The sequence below is a fragment of the Notolepis coatsorum genome, assembly GCF_963971535.1.
Source record: "Notolepis coatsorum genome assembly, chromosome: 16".
NCBI classification, from domain to species: domain Eukaryota; kingdom Metazoa; phylum Chordata; class Actinopteri; order Aulopiformes; family Paralepididae; genus Notolepis; species Notolepis coatsorum.
The window spans coordinates 14,823,923-14,841,091 of NC_140180.1; the positions used below are offsets into that span (position 1 = coordinate 14,823,923).

At 44.6% G+C, this 17,169-nt stretch overlaps 1 protein-coding gene and 1 pseudogene across 3 annotated transcripts in view; both read left to right on the plus strand.

The window, feature by feature from the left end:
• Positions 1 to 4,347, plus strand: part of simc1 (SUMO interacting motifs containing 1) — a 51,267-nt gene extending 46,920 nt beyond the window's left edge. For both annotated transcript variants that reach the window (XM_084332388.1, XM_084332390.1), the window contains one exon: positions 1,517 to 4,347. In XM_084332388.1, the coding sequence (XP_084188514.1) occupies positions 1,517 to 1,725 (209 nt within the window). In that variant the 3' untranslated portion in view covers positions 1,726 to 4,347. The remainder of the gene's footprint in view (positions 1 to 1,516) is intronic.
• Positions 3,913 to 14,263, plus strand: LOC311242894 (cilia- and flagella-associated protein 58-like; annotated as a pseudogene). Its single transcript has 4 exons — positions 3,913 to 3,977; positions 8,217 to 10,003; positions 10,578 to 10,930; positions 13,773 to 14,263. The product of its transcript is annotated as a cilia- and flagella-associated protein 58-like (transcript).
• The last annotated feature ends 2,906 nt before the right edge of the window (positions 14,264 to 17,169 follow it).

Consider the following 17,169-nt stretch of genomic DNA (forward strand, 5'->3'; position numbering starts at 1 on the left):
TGTAGAGAGATCAGGCATAAAAATAACTCACCACAGCTCTCCTGCTGTAGAGAGATCAGGCATAAAAATAACTCACCACAGCTCTCCTGATGTAGAGATCAGGCATAAAAATAACTCACCACGGTTTGCCTGATGTAGAGAGATTAGACGTATAACCTTTATTTAACGAGGCAGGTCAAATTATTATTTACGATGGCGGCCTGGCGAGAGGACAAAAGGGCCACAAAATTAAATAAAGATATATTATAGACGATACTAGCCCCTTTCGTGACTTTCGGTTTGCAAGCCTGTGGCTTTTGTGACCGGAGTCACTTGCCCACCCGCCCCGATCACCCAGTAGAGAAACGACCAAGCGCCGTCAAGGGGCTCGCGGTGTGTCAAGAATACATCAGATCTGAATTTCAAAGATACCCAGCGTACAATATGGGTCCAACACAGCTCCACGATGGGGTCTGGAAGCTCGCAGTTGCCAATAAACAGTTTAAAACATTGTTACTCGACGAGTGGTATTTACAGACCGAACGTCCATCTCCGCCGTTGGTGTCACAGCGCATGCGCACCATGCCGCGTTCACGTTACTGGGAAGAAGCGGAAGAACCAGAGGACATCTCGTTGCTACAACTAGGAAGCCTTCACGCTTTGACTCTATATATATCTATGGATGAAACGCCCACATCCATACTTCCGCAATTCGTGACGCGAAGTGGGAGATATGGGGTCTATAAAAGAATCCCATATGTCCTAGTAGGAATTACCACTAGGAGGTTGACGTGAATGGTTTTTCCCAGTCGGAAGCTGGTTCTTCCGCTTCTTCCCAGTAACGTGAACGCGGCATGGTGCGCATGCGCTGTGACACCAACGGCGGAGATGGACGTTCGGTCTGTAAATACCACTCGTCGAGTAACAATGTTTTAAACTGTTTATTGGCAACTGCGAGCTTCCAGACCCCATCGTGGAGCTGTGTTGGACCCATATTGTACGCTGGGTATCTTTGAAATTCAGATCTGATGTATTCTTGACACACCGCGAGCCCCTTGACGGCGCTTGGTCGTTTCTCTACTGGGTGATCGGGGCGGGTGGGCAAGTGACTCCGGTCACAAAAGCCACAGGCTTGCAAACCGAAAGTCACGAAAGGGGCTAAGACGATACATACATCAGAGGCAAGGGAAATAATTAACACACGCATCAAACAACCAAAATGACCACGGTCTCTTTTCTATAAAGGGATTTAGTGAGGGCGGATCAATTTGTTCATTTCCAAAGTATTTTTTCATCTTGGAATGAGGATTGACCAGGAAGGAGGAGGGAGAGTGTTAACACGGGAGACATCTAGTGAGATATGATGAGAGATTAGACATAAAAATAACTCTCCCACAGCTCTCCTGATGTAGAGAGATTAGACATGAGGTAAACGGGTCTTCTCATCTACAGAGATTAGGAATGACAGATTAGGCTCTCCGGCTCAGCTCTAACCTTTAACCCCCCCCCCCCCCACCCCCCCCACCCACCCACACAGGTCACCTGCACAAGCCCATCACAGAGCGAGCAGCTGCTGTCCACGCTGCGGTCCAGACGCCACACGACACAGTGACCAGGTCCGACGTCCACGAGGCCATGGAGTCCTTCTTGTCCCGGTCGTGGGCGGACCAGGGCCAGGCCCTGCCCCCCCACGTCGAGGAGTCCCTCAGCTACCTCCAGGACCACCTGCTAGACATCTGTCAATAGAAGGACCTTTAGAAGGACTTGTTGTTCTCTTTTGGGGGGGGGGGGGACATATTGTTACGAACTGGCTCAAGCTCGCAACAAGAATAGGGAGACACAGGCACAATTTAAGAAATAACAAAGAATGTATTATAATGAACTAAATGAGCAGCCAATATATATGAGTATCAGTGTGTCAGATGAGTGTATGTGCAGCATGAATGTTGTAGGTGTAAAAGCAAAGAAAGCAACCAGAACAAATTAACCATAAATAGCAACCAAAGAACCAAAAACCAAATGGGGAGTTCGCCAGAGAACCAGAGGCAGCCTCTCTCTCATATCCTGGCTGGGACACACCGACTCAGGTGTGCCCCAATTAGGCCTGACGAGCCTCCCCCAGCTCTGCTCTGCCAGCTCACCCCACCAATCCTGTGAATCAAGGACACAGAGCAGAGCAAGCAAACACAATGTGGGGGAGGGTCGTCACAATATCGATGACACGTTCTCCCTTTGTGATGACAATGTACAACCAAAGAGGGTAAGCTAGCCTAAGCTATGTGGCCAGTTTTAACGTTGAAATAAGAAAATATTTAATTTGCAATATTACAATTACAGACAATTGTAGGTGCACACATGCGATGGTTTGCTAATAACGTCTTTGGCGGTGTTGATTTTCAATCGCGACCAGGCTAGCACACTATGCTAGTACCTTTGTACTGTACTGCTAGCCTAGCTTAGCACACATGAATTGATTGAATGATTGAAAACTTTAATTAACATATTGCAGAATGGGTACAGTACAGTACAGCTCAATGGAATGGAAGTGGATACGGATCAGCTACCCCTAGCTGTTGGCCAAAAACATCTCTCCCTGATTTTTAAGATAGGCTGGCTGATCTGTATCCGTGTGTGCTTTGAAGAAGAAGAAGAAGAAGAAGAAGAAGAAGATTGTCAATGTACACAATTACAGGCAATTGAAATGTGTCTTTTCACATATCCGTCCTAGTTACACACATACACACAGTCCTCATATCCCTCCTGGTTACACATACACACAGTCCTCATATCCTTCCTAGTTACACACATACACACAGTCCTCATATCCCTCCTAGTTACACACATACACACAGTCCTCATATCCTTCCTAGTTACACACATACACACAGTCCTCATATCCTTCCTAGTTACACACATACACACAGTCCTCATATCCTTCCTAGTTACACACAGTCCTCATATCCATCCTAGTTACACACATACACACAGTCCTCATATCCCTCCTAGTTACACATAGACACAGTCCTCATATCCATCCTAGTTACACACATACACACAGTCCTCATATCCCTCCTAGTTACACACATACACACAGTCCTCATATCCCTCCTAGTTACATACACACAGTCCTCATATCCCTCCTAGTTACATACATACACACAGTCCTCATATCCCTCCTAGTTACACACATACACACCAGTGTTTCCCCTAGGATTTTTTTCAGGGGGGGGTGGTAGGCCCCCCGAAACTACTAGTGTTGTCGCGGACGCGCACAGTAAGGCGGTTGTTAGTGTCAGTGCATTAACTGCATTTCTCTACACTGAGCTGAAATGAAACGATTGCACATAAATTTGGTAAATAAATATTAACTATTTATTTTCAACACAAATTAACTTATTTACAATTATACATACAGTAGTGACAACACACATACGAACTATTTACAATACAGGGAGGCACATACAACACCCTATGAAATCCGTTTTTATCTTTTCCGGATATGAATTTTCCTGTTTTCGGATTTCTCTGATTTTATATTTGTTCCTTTGGATTTAACCAAAACCGTTTTAAAGTCGTAGTCGTAGACCTTCATCAGAGAGGTCAGAGTGCAGGGTCAGTGCCCCCTGGGGCAGTTTGTGTTCAATGCCTTGCCCAAGGGCTCTTAGGCAGGATGGTGGGCGCCGTAGACGTAATACCAGCCACCCTTCAGTCACCAGCTCACAGCTGGAATACACCCTCCTGTCGGTAGACGGGGATCGAACCAGCGACCATTTGTTTACTGGCTGGCCTCTTTATTTAGTCTAGGCCATCCTGCCTCCCATTTATTTTTTTTGCTTACCGCGTTTGAAATGATATGACTGACTGACAGTTTCCCCCAGATGCTTTATACTTGAAGTTGTGATAATTCTGATATTTTTCCATTTGTACGACACAATGCAGCAGAAGCCACCTAGTGGTTTGGAGGTGTACTGCAGCCCACACCTTGAACTGATGTGGAAGTATGTCTGTCTAGCTCCCACATCGTTAGCCTCGTACGATAATTGCCTAAGTAAATTTTTTTGGTCAAATTGAGATTTCTGCCTAACTGTACTCTCCTCACACTGCTGCATCGCCCTGGCTTAGTGTCTATGTCCTCAGCCAATCATAACGCTTGTTACGTAAATCACCATCTGCCTAACTCACTCGTGTGACTTGTGGCTCTTTGCCAACAATCTTGAAAAATTACTTTAATTATCGTACGAGGCTAACGACATGCAAAATATCGGCGACAGCCGACGTTGAAGCGTATCTCAGCCTTTAGGATTTATCTTCTCAGTGTTACAGTTTATGCTGATGTTCCAATGTTAAGCACACAAAAAACTTTTAAAAAACGTGGCACCTGTTGTGACATTTAAAATGCTTTTAAAATGTTTTGTGCTGAAAGGAAAATTAAACATTTTATATAAAATAAATGGTTTATTCCTTGTACTTGACTACAAAAACAGATGCCCGTCTGCATGTTGTCTGTTGATGTTTCTACGTTGGTGACGTCAGGTTTTAGAAGGGAGAGGGATCAGGGGAAGTTCTCGAGTAGAATCTACGAGCTGAAAACGTGACGGGAATGGTTTTTCCAAGGACGCTTTGTAGCTAATGGTGCGATCGGTCCTTGTCAACTTGTTTGGTCATAGTTGTACATTTATCATGTGACCAAGGCTACGTTCACACTGCAGGCAACAGTGGTCCGAATCAGATATTTTTTATATGTGACTCAGATCTGTTTTTTTTCACGACTCACATGGAATCAGATCGTATCAATTCTCATTTGAGCCACTTTCATATGTGGTCCTAAATCACATACTGGTCTGATTTTTTGCAATGCAACCTCACTGAACAGTCATGTGACTTTTAAGTCACTCTAGATTGACATTTGTAAGATTTTTTTACGTCCATCTTCTTTATTGTTCATTTGCACATGCGGGTCAGTTCAGGAGCGTGACCAGTTCACACTGGAATCTGATATTGGCCAAATCTTTTTTTTTTATTATGTGAACAGCCAAACAAAATAATCAGATCTGAGCAATAAATCTGAATTGAGCGAACGAAACCCAAGTTGTATACAATTGATTGTATATTTTTTATTTGATTGGGTCAAAAAGTCGGGACCAATCTGATCCGAGGCAGCAGATTCAGCCTGATTATTCAATCAACTTTTAGGAATCCCAGTGTGACTATGTCATGATACATTACTCGGATGGGGGAAATACCACTAAACACTTCTGGCCAAATGCTGGTTAATTTACCACTGATGTGGAATCATTTGACCAGATAATTATTCACAGAGGTGGACAACAGAGACTTTGATTAAAGGTGCTGTAAGTGTTAAATAGCTCTATATTCCAAACGCTATCACTGATACAGAGTGTCTGGTCAGTAACATGGGTCTCCCAGTCCCTCCACTCTGCAGTAAACAGAAAATAAATTTCCAGATATCCGTTCCCACTTTATTCAATCAGGAGAGGCAACCCTAGATATTTTTACTTATTTCAAGAAATCTTGCAAAGCCAAATTAGCTTACTGCACTGGTCGATTATTGTACTTGTTTCAAGGACATTTGCTTAAAACTAGTTTTTATTTCTTATTTTTGTCAGACCATTTTTGCAGTGTGGAGTTCTCTCTCCTGATTGGATGAAGTGGAAAGGGGATACCAGAAAATGTATTTCCTGTTAACTGCAGAGCGGAGGGACTGGGAGACCCATGTTACTGACCAGACACTCTATATCAGTGATGGCTGTTGGAATTTAGAGCTATTATTTTAACCTGTAGACCACTTATTTTAACAAAAAAAATTATAAAGTTTACTGACAGAATGACATGTTGCAACATGGAGTGACCTAAACAACTAGGTTACTAGCAGCTGAAAGGAAGTATAGAAAGTCACACCTCACTGCTGACATCGACACATATCACAACCTCTTGTTAACATTCTCCAAAACCATTACTAATGCCAAAGCTTCTTTCTTTCACCATAGGATCGAGGCCTCTGCCAAGAATCTTCGCAAACTGCATGCTACCATGTCCTCCCTCCTCACTCCCCCCCCCACCCCCCCCTCCATCATCTTTCTCTGCCGAAGACTTTGCGATCTTCTTTGAGGAAAAAGTGGAGAACATCCGCAGCTCCTTCTCCCAACCCCCACCCATTCCAAATGCTGAATCGAGAACCTCATCCTTCACTCTGTCATCTTTCTCTCCCATTACAGAAGCCGAGACCCTGACACTGGTAACGTCGAACCGTCCGACTACATGCCAGCTGGACCGGCTACCTTCCCCACTCCTCCAGACCATAGCACCAGACATCCTCCCATTCCTAACTGCAACCATCAACTCCTCACTCAACTCGGGGGTGGTCCCCACCTCCCTAAAACAAGCCAGAGTCACGCCCCTCATAAAAAAACCATCCCTGAACCCTACCATCATAGGCAACTACCGTCCTGTCTCTCTTCTCTCCTTCCTTTCTAAAACACTTGAACGTGCTGTATCCAACCAACTTACTGCTTATCTCTTACAGAATGACCTCCTAGACCCTAATCAGTCAGGCTTGAGAACTGGTCACTCCACAGAAACGGCCCTCATTGCGGTCACAGAGGCACTTCACTTAGCAAAAGCGAAAGGCCTCTCCTCTGTCCTGATTCTCCTAGATCTATCTGCAGCCTTCGACACAGTCAACCACCAGATCCTCCTCGCGGCCCTCGCAGGAATGGGAGTGGCTGGCTCTGCGCTGACATGGTTGTCATCATACCTCAATGACCGCTCCTACCAAGTGTCATGGAGAGGGACCCTGTCGGCCACCCGCCCCCTGCGGACGGGTGTCCCCCAGGGCTCGGTTTTAGGACCCCTTCTCTTCTCCCTCTACACTAAATCACTGGGTAACATTATCACGTCTCATGGCTTCTCCTACCACTGTTATGCCGACGATACTCAACTCTTCCTCTCCTTCCCTCCCTCAGATATCCACGTCTCTGAGCGGATCTCGGCCTGTCTGTCCGACATCTCCGCCTGGATGACGACCAACCACCTCAAACTGAACCTAAGCAAAACAGAATTGCTCCACCTGCCGGCCAAATCCTCCCCCCTGACCGACCTTTCCATCACAGTCGAGAATGCAGCTGTGACCGCGTCCCCGACCGCCAAGAACCTTGGTGTTGTCCTCGACGACCAGTTGAACTTCTCTGCTCACATCGCAGCGACAACCAGAACCTGCCGATTCCTCCTGAGCAACGTCAGAAGGATCCGCCCCTTCCTGACAAAAGAATCCACCCAACTCCTCGTCCAATCAACAGTCATCTCCCGCCTCGACTACTGCAACGCACTGCTCGCTGGCCTCCCGGCCACTGCCACTAAGCCTCTTCAACTCATTCAGAACGCAGCGGCCCGCCTGATCTCAAACCTACCGAAGTCGGCCCATGTCACCCCACTTCTTTAGGGACCTGCACTGGCTCCCCATTGCTGCACGAATCCGCTTCAAGGCCCTCGACCTAGCATACCGTGCGGCAAAGGGAACTGCTCCCGCCTACCTCCGGTCAATGGTCTCTAACTACACACCCTCAAGACCCCTACGCTCTGCTTCTTCTGGCCGCCTCAGACCTACTCCTATCCAAGCTCCGGGAGGGTCATCAAAGAGAAGTCGCCTATTCTCAGTCCTTGCCCCACAATGGTGGAATGAACTACCCACCCCAGTTAGGACAGCCGAAACACGTCCAATCTATCGCCGTCGACTAAAGACGCACTTCTTCAACCATTATCTGAATAAAAAAAAATAAAATAAAAAATATCTAACCCTAACTAACCATACTGTCATGCACTTGTCCTAATAAACTAACCTACACTGTAGCACTCAACACTTTGGCGAACATTGTTACTCAGCTGATAGAGTTGTGCCCTTCCTGATGGCTTGTCGTACAGAACTTGTAAGTCGCTTTGGATAAAAGCGTCAGCTAAATGACTAAATCTAAATCTAGGTTCGTGGCTGCCACAGGCTTGATCAGTGAGAGGATTCTCCGGCGCTGCAGCTGGACCCTATTGGGAATGTGAGAACGAGAGAGGGTGGGGGAGGAGAGAGAGAGTAGCTTAGCAACGCTTAGCAACCAAGACAACAACAGTGTTCGGCTGGATATGAAATGGTAACGGGTATAAGTATAACACAGATCACAAATACAATGCTAATTATTATGCAATGACACATATATTTTGAAATTGTTAAGATTTATTTTGGAAAAACAAGAGGATAAAGAAGGACGGAACGAGGCAGAGGACAACTCTTTTGAGTTATTGGAGTTTGAAGTCCTTGAAGTCCTCAATGAGCTTGTTGGGGACAAGAGCCTGCAGGACAAGTTCTGTGTGGAATATGAGAAGCTCGCCAATGCCCTGAAGAAGTCCCATGAGAGTGAGAAGAGACTGATGTCCAAATGCAGAGAGCTTAATGGAGAGATAGTGTCCAACTCTGCCAAAGTTGCTACTGCACTCAACTTGTCCCAGGAAGACCAAGCAACAATTACTTATCTGAAGAAGGAGATAGAAAAGGCTTGGAAAGTGTTTGATACAGCTCGTGAAAAAGACAACGGCCAAGGAGACCGTTCTGACTTTAAAACAAGAAATCACAAACTTGACAAGACTGGTTGAACAAGGAGCTGGCATATCACTCGGCCAAGACCATGATGATCTGCTGAAGATTAAAGATTAACTGACCAAGGAGAGGGATGAACTGAGGATGACTGTGGTAACTCTGAGAGAAAATGAAACCAAGAACATTGCTGCCCTGCTAGAGAAGGACTCCCAGAAAGAATGTGCCACAGAGACTATTTCTCAGCTCCAGCAGGAGCTCCAGGTCCAACAGAACGAGATCTCCCGGGTGACGCGCCAGAAGGAGAAGGTAGAGAAGGAGGCAAGGCAGCTGCGCACAGACAAGGAGACAAAGATGGTGGACATCAAAACCCTGACCCAGCAAGGCCAGAGGGCCAAAGAGGACCAGCAGAGTCTGGAGAAACAGCTGAGGGAGCTAAAGAACCAGAGTGAGAAAGCCACCAAAGAGCTGGAACAGACGCAAGTGAGGAACACCAAGCTGCAGCAGGAAAATGAGCAGCACTTAATGACCATAGACCATCTTGCAGCAGAAAATCAACATAAAACATCCAACCTGAAGATTAAAGAGGAGGAGGTGATTCAAATGCGCCTGACCAAGATGAGGTCATCCAGAAGAAGTACCACCAGGTGGAGGAGGAGAAGGTAGAGCTTGAGGTTCAGAGGGAGACGCTGAAAACACAGAAAGCTGTCCTGGAGAGAGAAATCGAGGCTTTCCAAAAGCTATCAGACGTGGACAAGAAATCCTATGAGGAGCTGGTCCGCAAGCGAGATGTCTTGAATAAGAACATGATCAAAGCGGCGGACGCCACAGAGAAGCAGCAGCACATTGTGAAGCTCCAGGAACAGGTCAAGAAGAACCTGGACCAAGAGATCCGCAGTTACAGCGAGGAGGCCCAGAAGCAGCATAAGATCATCTACCAGCTGGAGAAAGACCGTGACCGCCAGATTAACAAGATTAGTGACCTCACACAAAGTGTTGCAGCACATGGATGACATTAGATTAAGAGAGACCGATATCTTTGAGTACAAGAAGAAAATCACAGAGGCGGAGAGCACACTGAGGCAGCAGCAGAACCTCTACGAGGCCGTCAGGTCCGACAGAAACCTCTACAGTAAGAACCTAATCGAAGCTCAGGATGAGATCACAGAGATGAAGAGAAAGCTGAAGCTCATGAACCACCAGATGGAACAGCTGAAGGAGGAGATCATTGGAAAGGAGTCGGCACTGGGCAAGGAGCGCCTCGAGTACCAGCGTCTGGAGAAAGAAGGACGCCCTCAAGGTTGACCTACAGATGATGAAGCAGCAGGCAGGGGAGACGAAACAGTACATCGACAGCCAGGAGGCGGAGGAGCGAAAGCTGCTTAAGATCATAGCCAATGCTGACACTGAGCAGATTCAACAAAGGAAGCAATGTGAGTGTAATTTCATATGTTCTCCCCATGAAGTCATGCGTATGCTTGCTACAAGACTCTTGCTACAAAACACTGCAGCCATTCATTATACTCAGAAAATCATGAGCAGGCGTGATAAGGTTTGCAACATCCAAGGTCAGCATGTTCCTGGGAGAGGGGCCCCGATTCATCAGAAACCGGTCTTCCGGATGCCCATATAAAACTTGACCCAATCAGAACTATCTTCCCAAAACTAAACGAACCAATGATACATCTCTATTCCATATGTTTATAAACTAATACACTTAGCTTTTGTTTTTTGTTTTTACTTTTGCTCTGACAAACCTGTGATATACACTCTGGCAGACTAAAAGTCCCTCCATGGATGTACTGTACACCTTTTTCAAATAAACCAACATGCGAGTATTCAGAACCTTTATCTCCTTGCTTCATTCGATTACTTGATTCTTGTCCGACCTTGTTGCCATTTGCTTTTAATGCCGGGCGAGAACCATCGTGGTCTGTACATTTAGATGCGCTCATAAGGCCTGTCCTGTGTTATTCTGCATTCATTAACCAATGATGACCAGTCGAAATCCACGACAGCAATTGGACCAGGTGATCAGCCAGCGGGAGATCCTGGGCACCCAGCTGCTGTGCCGCAACAATGAGCAGGCACTGCTGTACGAGAGGATAAAGATTCAACAGTCCATACTCAACTAAAGCAATATCGAGTACAAGCAGAGGGTGGAGGACATCCACCTTCTCAAGCTGGAGATCAAGGGGCTCCGCAGCAAGAAGGGCATCCTAGACAAGACCGTGTCCAACGTGGAGGACCCGAGGCGTGAGGTGTTCTACATGCAGAGGGAGCTGAACATAGAGAGGAAAAGGTGTCACATTTTAGAGGAGCAAACGGAAACCCCTATGAATGTGCATCGCTGGAGAAAGCTGGATTGATTGATTGATTGAATTGATTGATTGATTGATTGATTGAAAACTTTATTAACAGATTGTAGAATGGGTACAATACAGTACAGCTCAATACACACAATTGTTAAGGGGATGCAGACCAGAGAAAGACTTTCGTCTTGTTTACATCAGGGTCCCCCATTTTCAATTCATCAGGACATATATGACATACATGACATACAGATAGTCAGTACTGCTACATCTATACATTTATGACATACCAGATTTGCAAATACAGTACTGTTTGTGATACAGAAGGAGTCAAGAAAAGGGAGTATATACATTTGACGTAGAAACTGTACATTGGAGGAGGTTGTGTGGGGGGGGGTTGGGTACATTGGGATATTGACAACCATACTGGGTCATTTACATTGGAGGTGGTTGGGGGGGGGGGCGGGGGGCACACTGTATAAACAAGTAATACTGTACATTGAGGGGGGGGGGAGGAGACACTGTACAAACAAACAAAATTGTACATTGAACTATTGACAAAACCATACTAGGTAAATGACTGTACATTGGAGGGGGTTGGGTTAGGATATTTACAGGGGCCAGTGTTGAATTGCAGTCTCCCGTAGGTGTCCCTTGAGAGAGGTTTTGAAAGTGGGTAGTGATCCACATTCCTTTACAGCTTTGGGTAGGGCGTTCCACATTGATGTGGCATAATTGCGAAACGTGTTTAGTCCCTTATTTGAGCCGAATCTGGGTTTAACATGATTTGTGGAGCTCCCTCTGGTGTTGTGATCGTGGTATTCACTGACCTTTGGGAAGTATTTTGACATGTACATGGGTACCTTGGTCGTGTAGTGTATCTTGTAGACCAGGCCCATTGCAAGTTGTTGTACTCTGTCGTCTACTCTAAGCCATCCTAGGTTGTCAAAGTGGGCAGGGGTGAGGTGGGTTCTAGGAGTAAGGTCAAGCAGTAGTCTGACCAGTTTGTTTTGAGATGTTTGTAATTTTGTTTTTAGCGCCTTTGAGGTGCTTTGGTACCATGAGGTGCAAGCATAGTCGTAGTACCCCTGAATGAGTGCTCCTGCCAGAGTCTTCAGGGTGTTCTTGTTTACCAGAGAGGAGATCCGGTACAAGAATCGAGTTCGTTGGTTGACTTTTTTTATTACATTGGATGCCATTTTGTCACAGGAGAGATTAGCCTCTAGGATGGAGCCCAGGTAGGTAATTTCATCTTTCCTTGTGACAATATTGTCACCCACTGTAACTGAGAAGCCGTCGGTCTTGCTGAGTTTGTTATTTGAACCGAAGAGAATGGACTCTGTTTTGCCCATGTGTAATGATAGTTTGTTATCAGCGAGCCATATGCAGATTCTGCCTAGTTCCGAGCTGAGGGTTTTTTCAACCTGTAACTTGTTCTTGTCAGAGACCAGCAGGGCTGAGTCGTCCGCAAACAGGAACAAGTTGCAGTCACAAGCTGACGACATGTCATTTGCATAAATTAGGAACAGTAGCGGTCCTAGTATGCTTCCTTGTGGAACACCACAGCTCACTGTGAGGGGGGGGGGATAGGGTACCGTTTACCTCCACCATCTGTTCCCTCCCCTCAAGGTAGGATTGCATCCAGCTCACTGATAGACTATCAAAACCAATTGCTTTTAGCTTGTCAATCAGAATGGAGTGATTGACCGTGTCAAAGGCCTTTTGTAGGTCCAGCATGACCATGCCGCAGTATTTGCCTGCGTCCACCTCTTGTTTGATGTGGTCATTTAAATAGAGAAGGCATGTGTCAGTGGAGTGGGATGTTCTGAAGCCAGATTGGAATTCGTAGATTCGATTTTTTTCCGCTAGGTACTTTTCGACCTGTTCGTAGACTATTTTTTCCATGACTTTCGAGATGGAGGTGAGAATAGAAACAGGGCGGTAGTTGCCTGGGTCTAATTTGCTGCCCTTTTTGTGCAGAGGGGTCACCCTCGCAATTTTGAAGTCCTTGGGGACGTGTCCCTGTTTTATGGAGAGGTTTATTATGTGTGTGATGATTGGGGTGATGGCGGCTGCTGAGTCTCTGAGGAATTTGGAGGGGATGTTGTCATGGCCAGTGGCCTTGTTAGGTTGGAGGGCGCTCAGTTTATTGAGTACCTCATCTGTTGTTACCATTTCCAGCTTAAAGTCGTCCTTGCGGACCCCTAGGTTTTTGTAGTAAGCTACTATGTGTTCTACCCCATAAAGCCCTGAGTGGGAGGGTAGTTTGTTTACCAGTGTTGTGGCTATGTTTGTGAAGAAAATGTTTAAGTAATTGGCTACATCCAGCTTGTCTGTGATGAGCGTGTTGTCCGTTTTTATGTTTATGTTTGAGAATCTGGTTTTAAGTTTTTTACTGCATCCTAGTTGATTATTGAGTAATTTCCAAGTTCATGTGGTTTGTTTTTGTTTTCCTCAGTTTTGTCATTGATGAAATTCTTTTTTGCAGTTTTGATCATGGAGTTTACGTCGTTTCTTAGTCTGTTTCTTTCTAGTTTGAGTTCAGTCACGTGGGCTTGGAGTTCACTGCTCGTGCTTTTAGTAAGCTTTGACTGACTTTTACGAAACTCAGAGCATTTTTTGTCTCTGGTTTTCATAGCGGCCAGTATTTCGGAGTGCATCCACGGCTCAGCGCGATTTTTTACCCTGGTGGTTCTTAGGGGGGCCATGTCGTTTAGTATTGCTGAGAATTTGGTTTTGAAACCAAGCCATGTTTCTTCAACCAGTGTACCATTGAGTTCATCTGACCAGTCCAGACTCTCCAGTTCAAGGTTGAAGGCCTCGCTAGAGTAGGTTTTGAGGTCTCTAGATGTGACTGTTTTGTGGCAGCCAGCCTTTTGTTTTAGTTTTTTTGGAGGCCAGTGACCCTAGCAAATATGAGCTGATCAAGAAGATTCACTCCTTCCAGAGGCTCCTGATCACCAAGAACCAAGCGATGGTGAACAAAGAGCTTTTATTGCAGGAGAAGGAGAAGCTGTATGTTGATTTAAAGCACATTCTGATGCTGCAACCTGGCTCAGAGGTAGTGGAGCAGCTCCAGCAGTACCAGGGGACGCTCAGGAAGAAGACCAAGAAGCTGAAGGCTTTAATGGCAGAGCTGAACATGTGGCAGTCTATGGTTCAAGAATACAAGGGTGAGAATCAGAGGCTGGAGGGCAAGCTGCAGAACATCAAGAAGAATTGTCTCAGTCAGAAACGCAAGGAGCAGCAGCACAGGGAGAAGAGCAAGGTCCATGCAGAGCAGCCACTGATCCTGCCCCAAATCAGAGACGGACCACGCTTCACTGGAGGGGGCTTCAGCCTCAACAAAAACGAATCATCCGTTAATCAATCTTAAGGAACACGCCAACATTTGGGGAAATTAGCTTATCGTCTTCTCCAGAGAGAGACAATTGATTGAAAATGTTATTAACAGATTGCAGAATGGGTAGTGGGTTTATTTTCTTATTTAAAATGGGTGCAAAGTGCAAACACATGTAAAATGTTATACGAATAAAGCCCATTGAACTGAATTGGATTGTGTTGAACTGAATTGATGGGAATGGGCAAGAGCTGGTGCCTTCTCCCTGGCACACACACACAAACGTACTGTATCCCCTCTATACAAATTGGGGATTCTCATAAAAAGGAAATTAATGTTTTTGTTATATGGTATCATTGAGTCTGTATTAATACCTGGGTAATAATTGTGTGGGTCAGGGGTTGAGCTACCCATGTCAGAGTTATTTTCACCTTTGGCATGATCAACGCAGAACAGTGTGTGCATATTAGAACATGTGTATAAAAAAGGATTCACAACACTATGGTGGCATCATCACAATAGGTGACATAGGGACTGGCTGAAAAGTAGAGGAATATAAGCTTATAGTGAAACCATTATCAGAACACAACTCAGCAGGTGCCATTCAAAGTTATTTGGCTTACCAAGATTAGCAATTTAGTTTCTAGCCCCCTCTAGTGTCCAATATGATTGTTGCAAGCAACATACATTATTTTGTTGAAATGGTCATTATGGTCTCATCAATTTAATTAACTTCTATTTACACATCCCAACAACTCTTATCAATGTCCCAGTTGAAGTCTCACTGTGAAGATAGATAGACGGTTTCATTTCGGAGTATCTGCTCAAAACCAGCAGTTAATGATGAAACAGACGGATGTTCCCGCGGATGTTTCAAAATGTTGACATGTCATGTTATTGCTACAAAACTGTGTGAATCCATTTGGTTCAGGAGTTACTGAGTTGGAACGTGTGAACCCAGGAATTATTCAATACAGCGCAGTGACACGACAGGGAACAGAATTGACTCAGGGGTTCTCAAACTACGGGTCGCGACTCAAATTGGGGTCGCGGGTAGGTGACCGGCGCATTGGAAAGTAAAAAATAATAAATAGTTTTATTAAAAAAAATAATTATGGTCTGGCAACATATTCTGGCTAAATATGCCTTGTTTTATAAATGTGTATTGATAACAGTGCTGTAATAAAATATTCTAATAAATATGCATGATCAAGTTCAACAACGTGTGCTTTTATTTTGATATTCCTTAATTCCACATTGAAATTATGCAATACATTAAGTGTGGGGTCCCCAAAAAAAAATCCTAAATAAAATGGGGTCGCAGTATGAAAAAGTTTGAGAACCCCTCCGATCTAATGAACTATTTTCTACGCCCCGTAATAATATATGGCAGGTGTACTTCGGCAGAAAATAGTTTGTAGTGATGATGGATAAAATATGACCACATGGCAAGGTGAACAGTTCGATAGAAAGTGGGCATGTATAGAGCGTATATAATAGGGCTATAAAAGGCACCATATTATTTGAATTGTCATTTTATTATTTTCTATCTTATTTCTTATTTTATTGTCATTTTCTTTTATATTTTCTTTTATTTATCTCACCATTAATACTTACCTAATCTAAATGTGTTTTTCATTCCTTCAATACACAACCATCTAAACTGTCACTACCAATATCACTTGTATATCATCATTATTATTATTTTTACTTCTTAAATCTGTCTTTGTTTCAACACTTACTGGTTTCATCCACACATGTAGTATATTCTGGTTTATCTGTTTTTATGCTTCTCTCCCCCCCTGCCCTTCCCCAAGCATAGCTGTCTATTTGTTAGGGATAGTGTTGTCGGAGGACCCAATTGCAGAACAGAACGAGGAGCGAATAGGCAGATAGGTAAAGCGAGACACGGAGCCAGGGGTGAATGTCAAAGTATTATGCTTTACTAGAGCACAACAAACAGAGGGCACAGCAAACTGGCCGGCAGAGGGCAAACTACAAAAACAAAGAATCGTCTCATAAATGAGAGCAAGTCCCAAAGGCACAAACAAAACACTGCAAGGCAGGCAAGGAAAAAATATGAACAAACTGTCTACAAATAAAACCCTAACAAACAAGATGAACTTTACACGAAAAACAAAGAAGGGTGCACAAACAAATTAACACTAGGAAACACTTACTACAAAAATACTGGAAGGAGTCACCGGATCACAGGAACAGAGTAACTAACGGAACAAGACAGCAAACACTAGTAGGGAAACCCAACAATTAACCGACAAAGAGAGAATGGCAAACGAGGCAGATATACACACACTGATTGACACAAGAGGGTAATTGGGAACGAGACACACCTGAGGGAAAACTAACACACAGGGGTACAGGAAAACACAAGGCCAAACACACACTGGGGAATAAACTAGGCTAGAACACAAAACTGAATCAAAATACAATTACTGAGAGAACACCAGACTGACCATAACTACAACACAGAAAACAGGAACACAAGACTACGGCTGCGGTTACACACAGGGCTATTTTCATTTCGTTTTCAGGGTCAGTTTCGCTTTCCAGAACGCAACGTAATGGCAGGCAAGTTAGACATTGGTTTTGCCTTCTGAGCACAGTGATGTAGTACAATGCCAAAGCAGTAGGTGGCAGTAGGTGGTGAACATGAAGGCAATTTTCAACCAATCAGAAGTTGAATGTGCCAATACACTTCCTGCAAAAAAAAAAAAAACACCATCTTTAAATGCCTCGCGTGAGCCATTTAGCTAACGTAGCATTTATTTTTCAGCAAAGAAAGTGCAATAAACCAAACGGATACATTCACTGTGTGTTCTGCCTCATTTGTTGATGAAACAAAACTAACATCAACACAATTGACCACCAAGAGTGGATAGTTTAGTCTCACAAAAAGATCTCCGATGTTGTTAGCTACATGC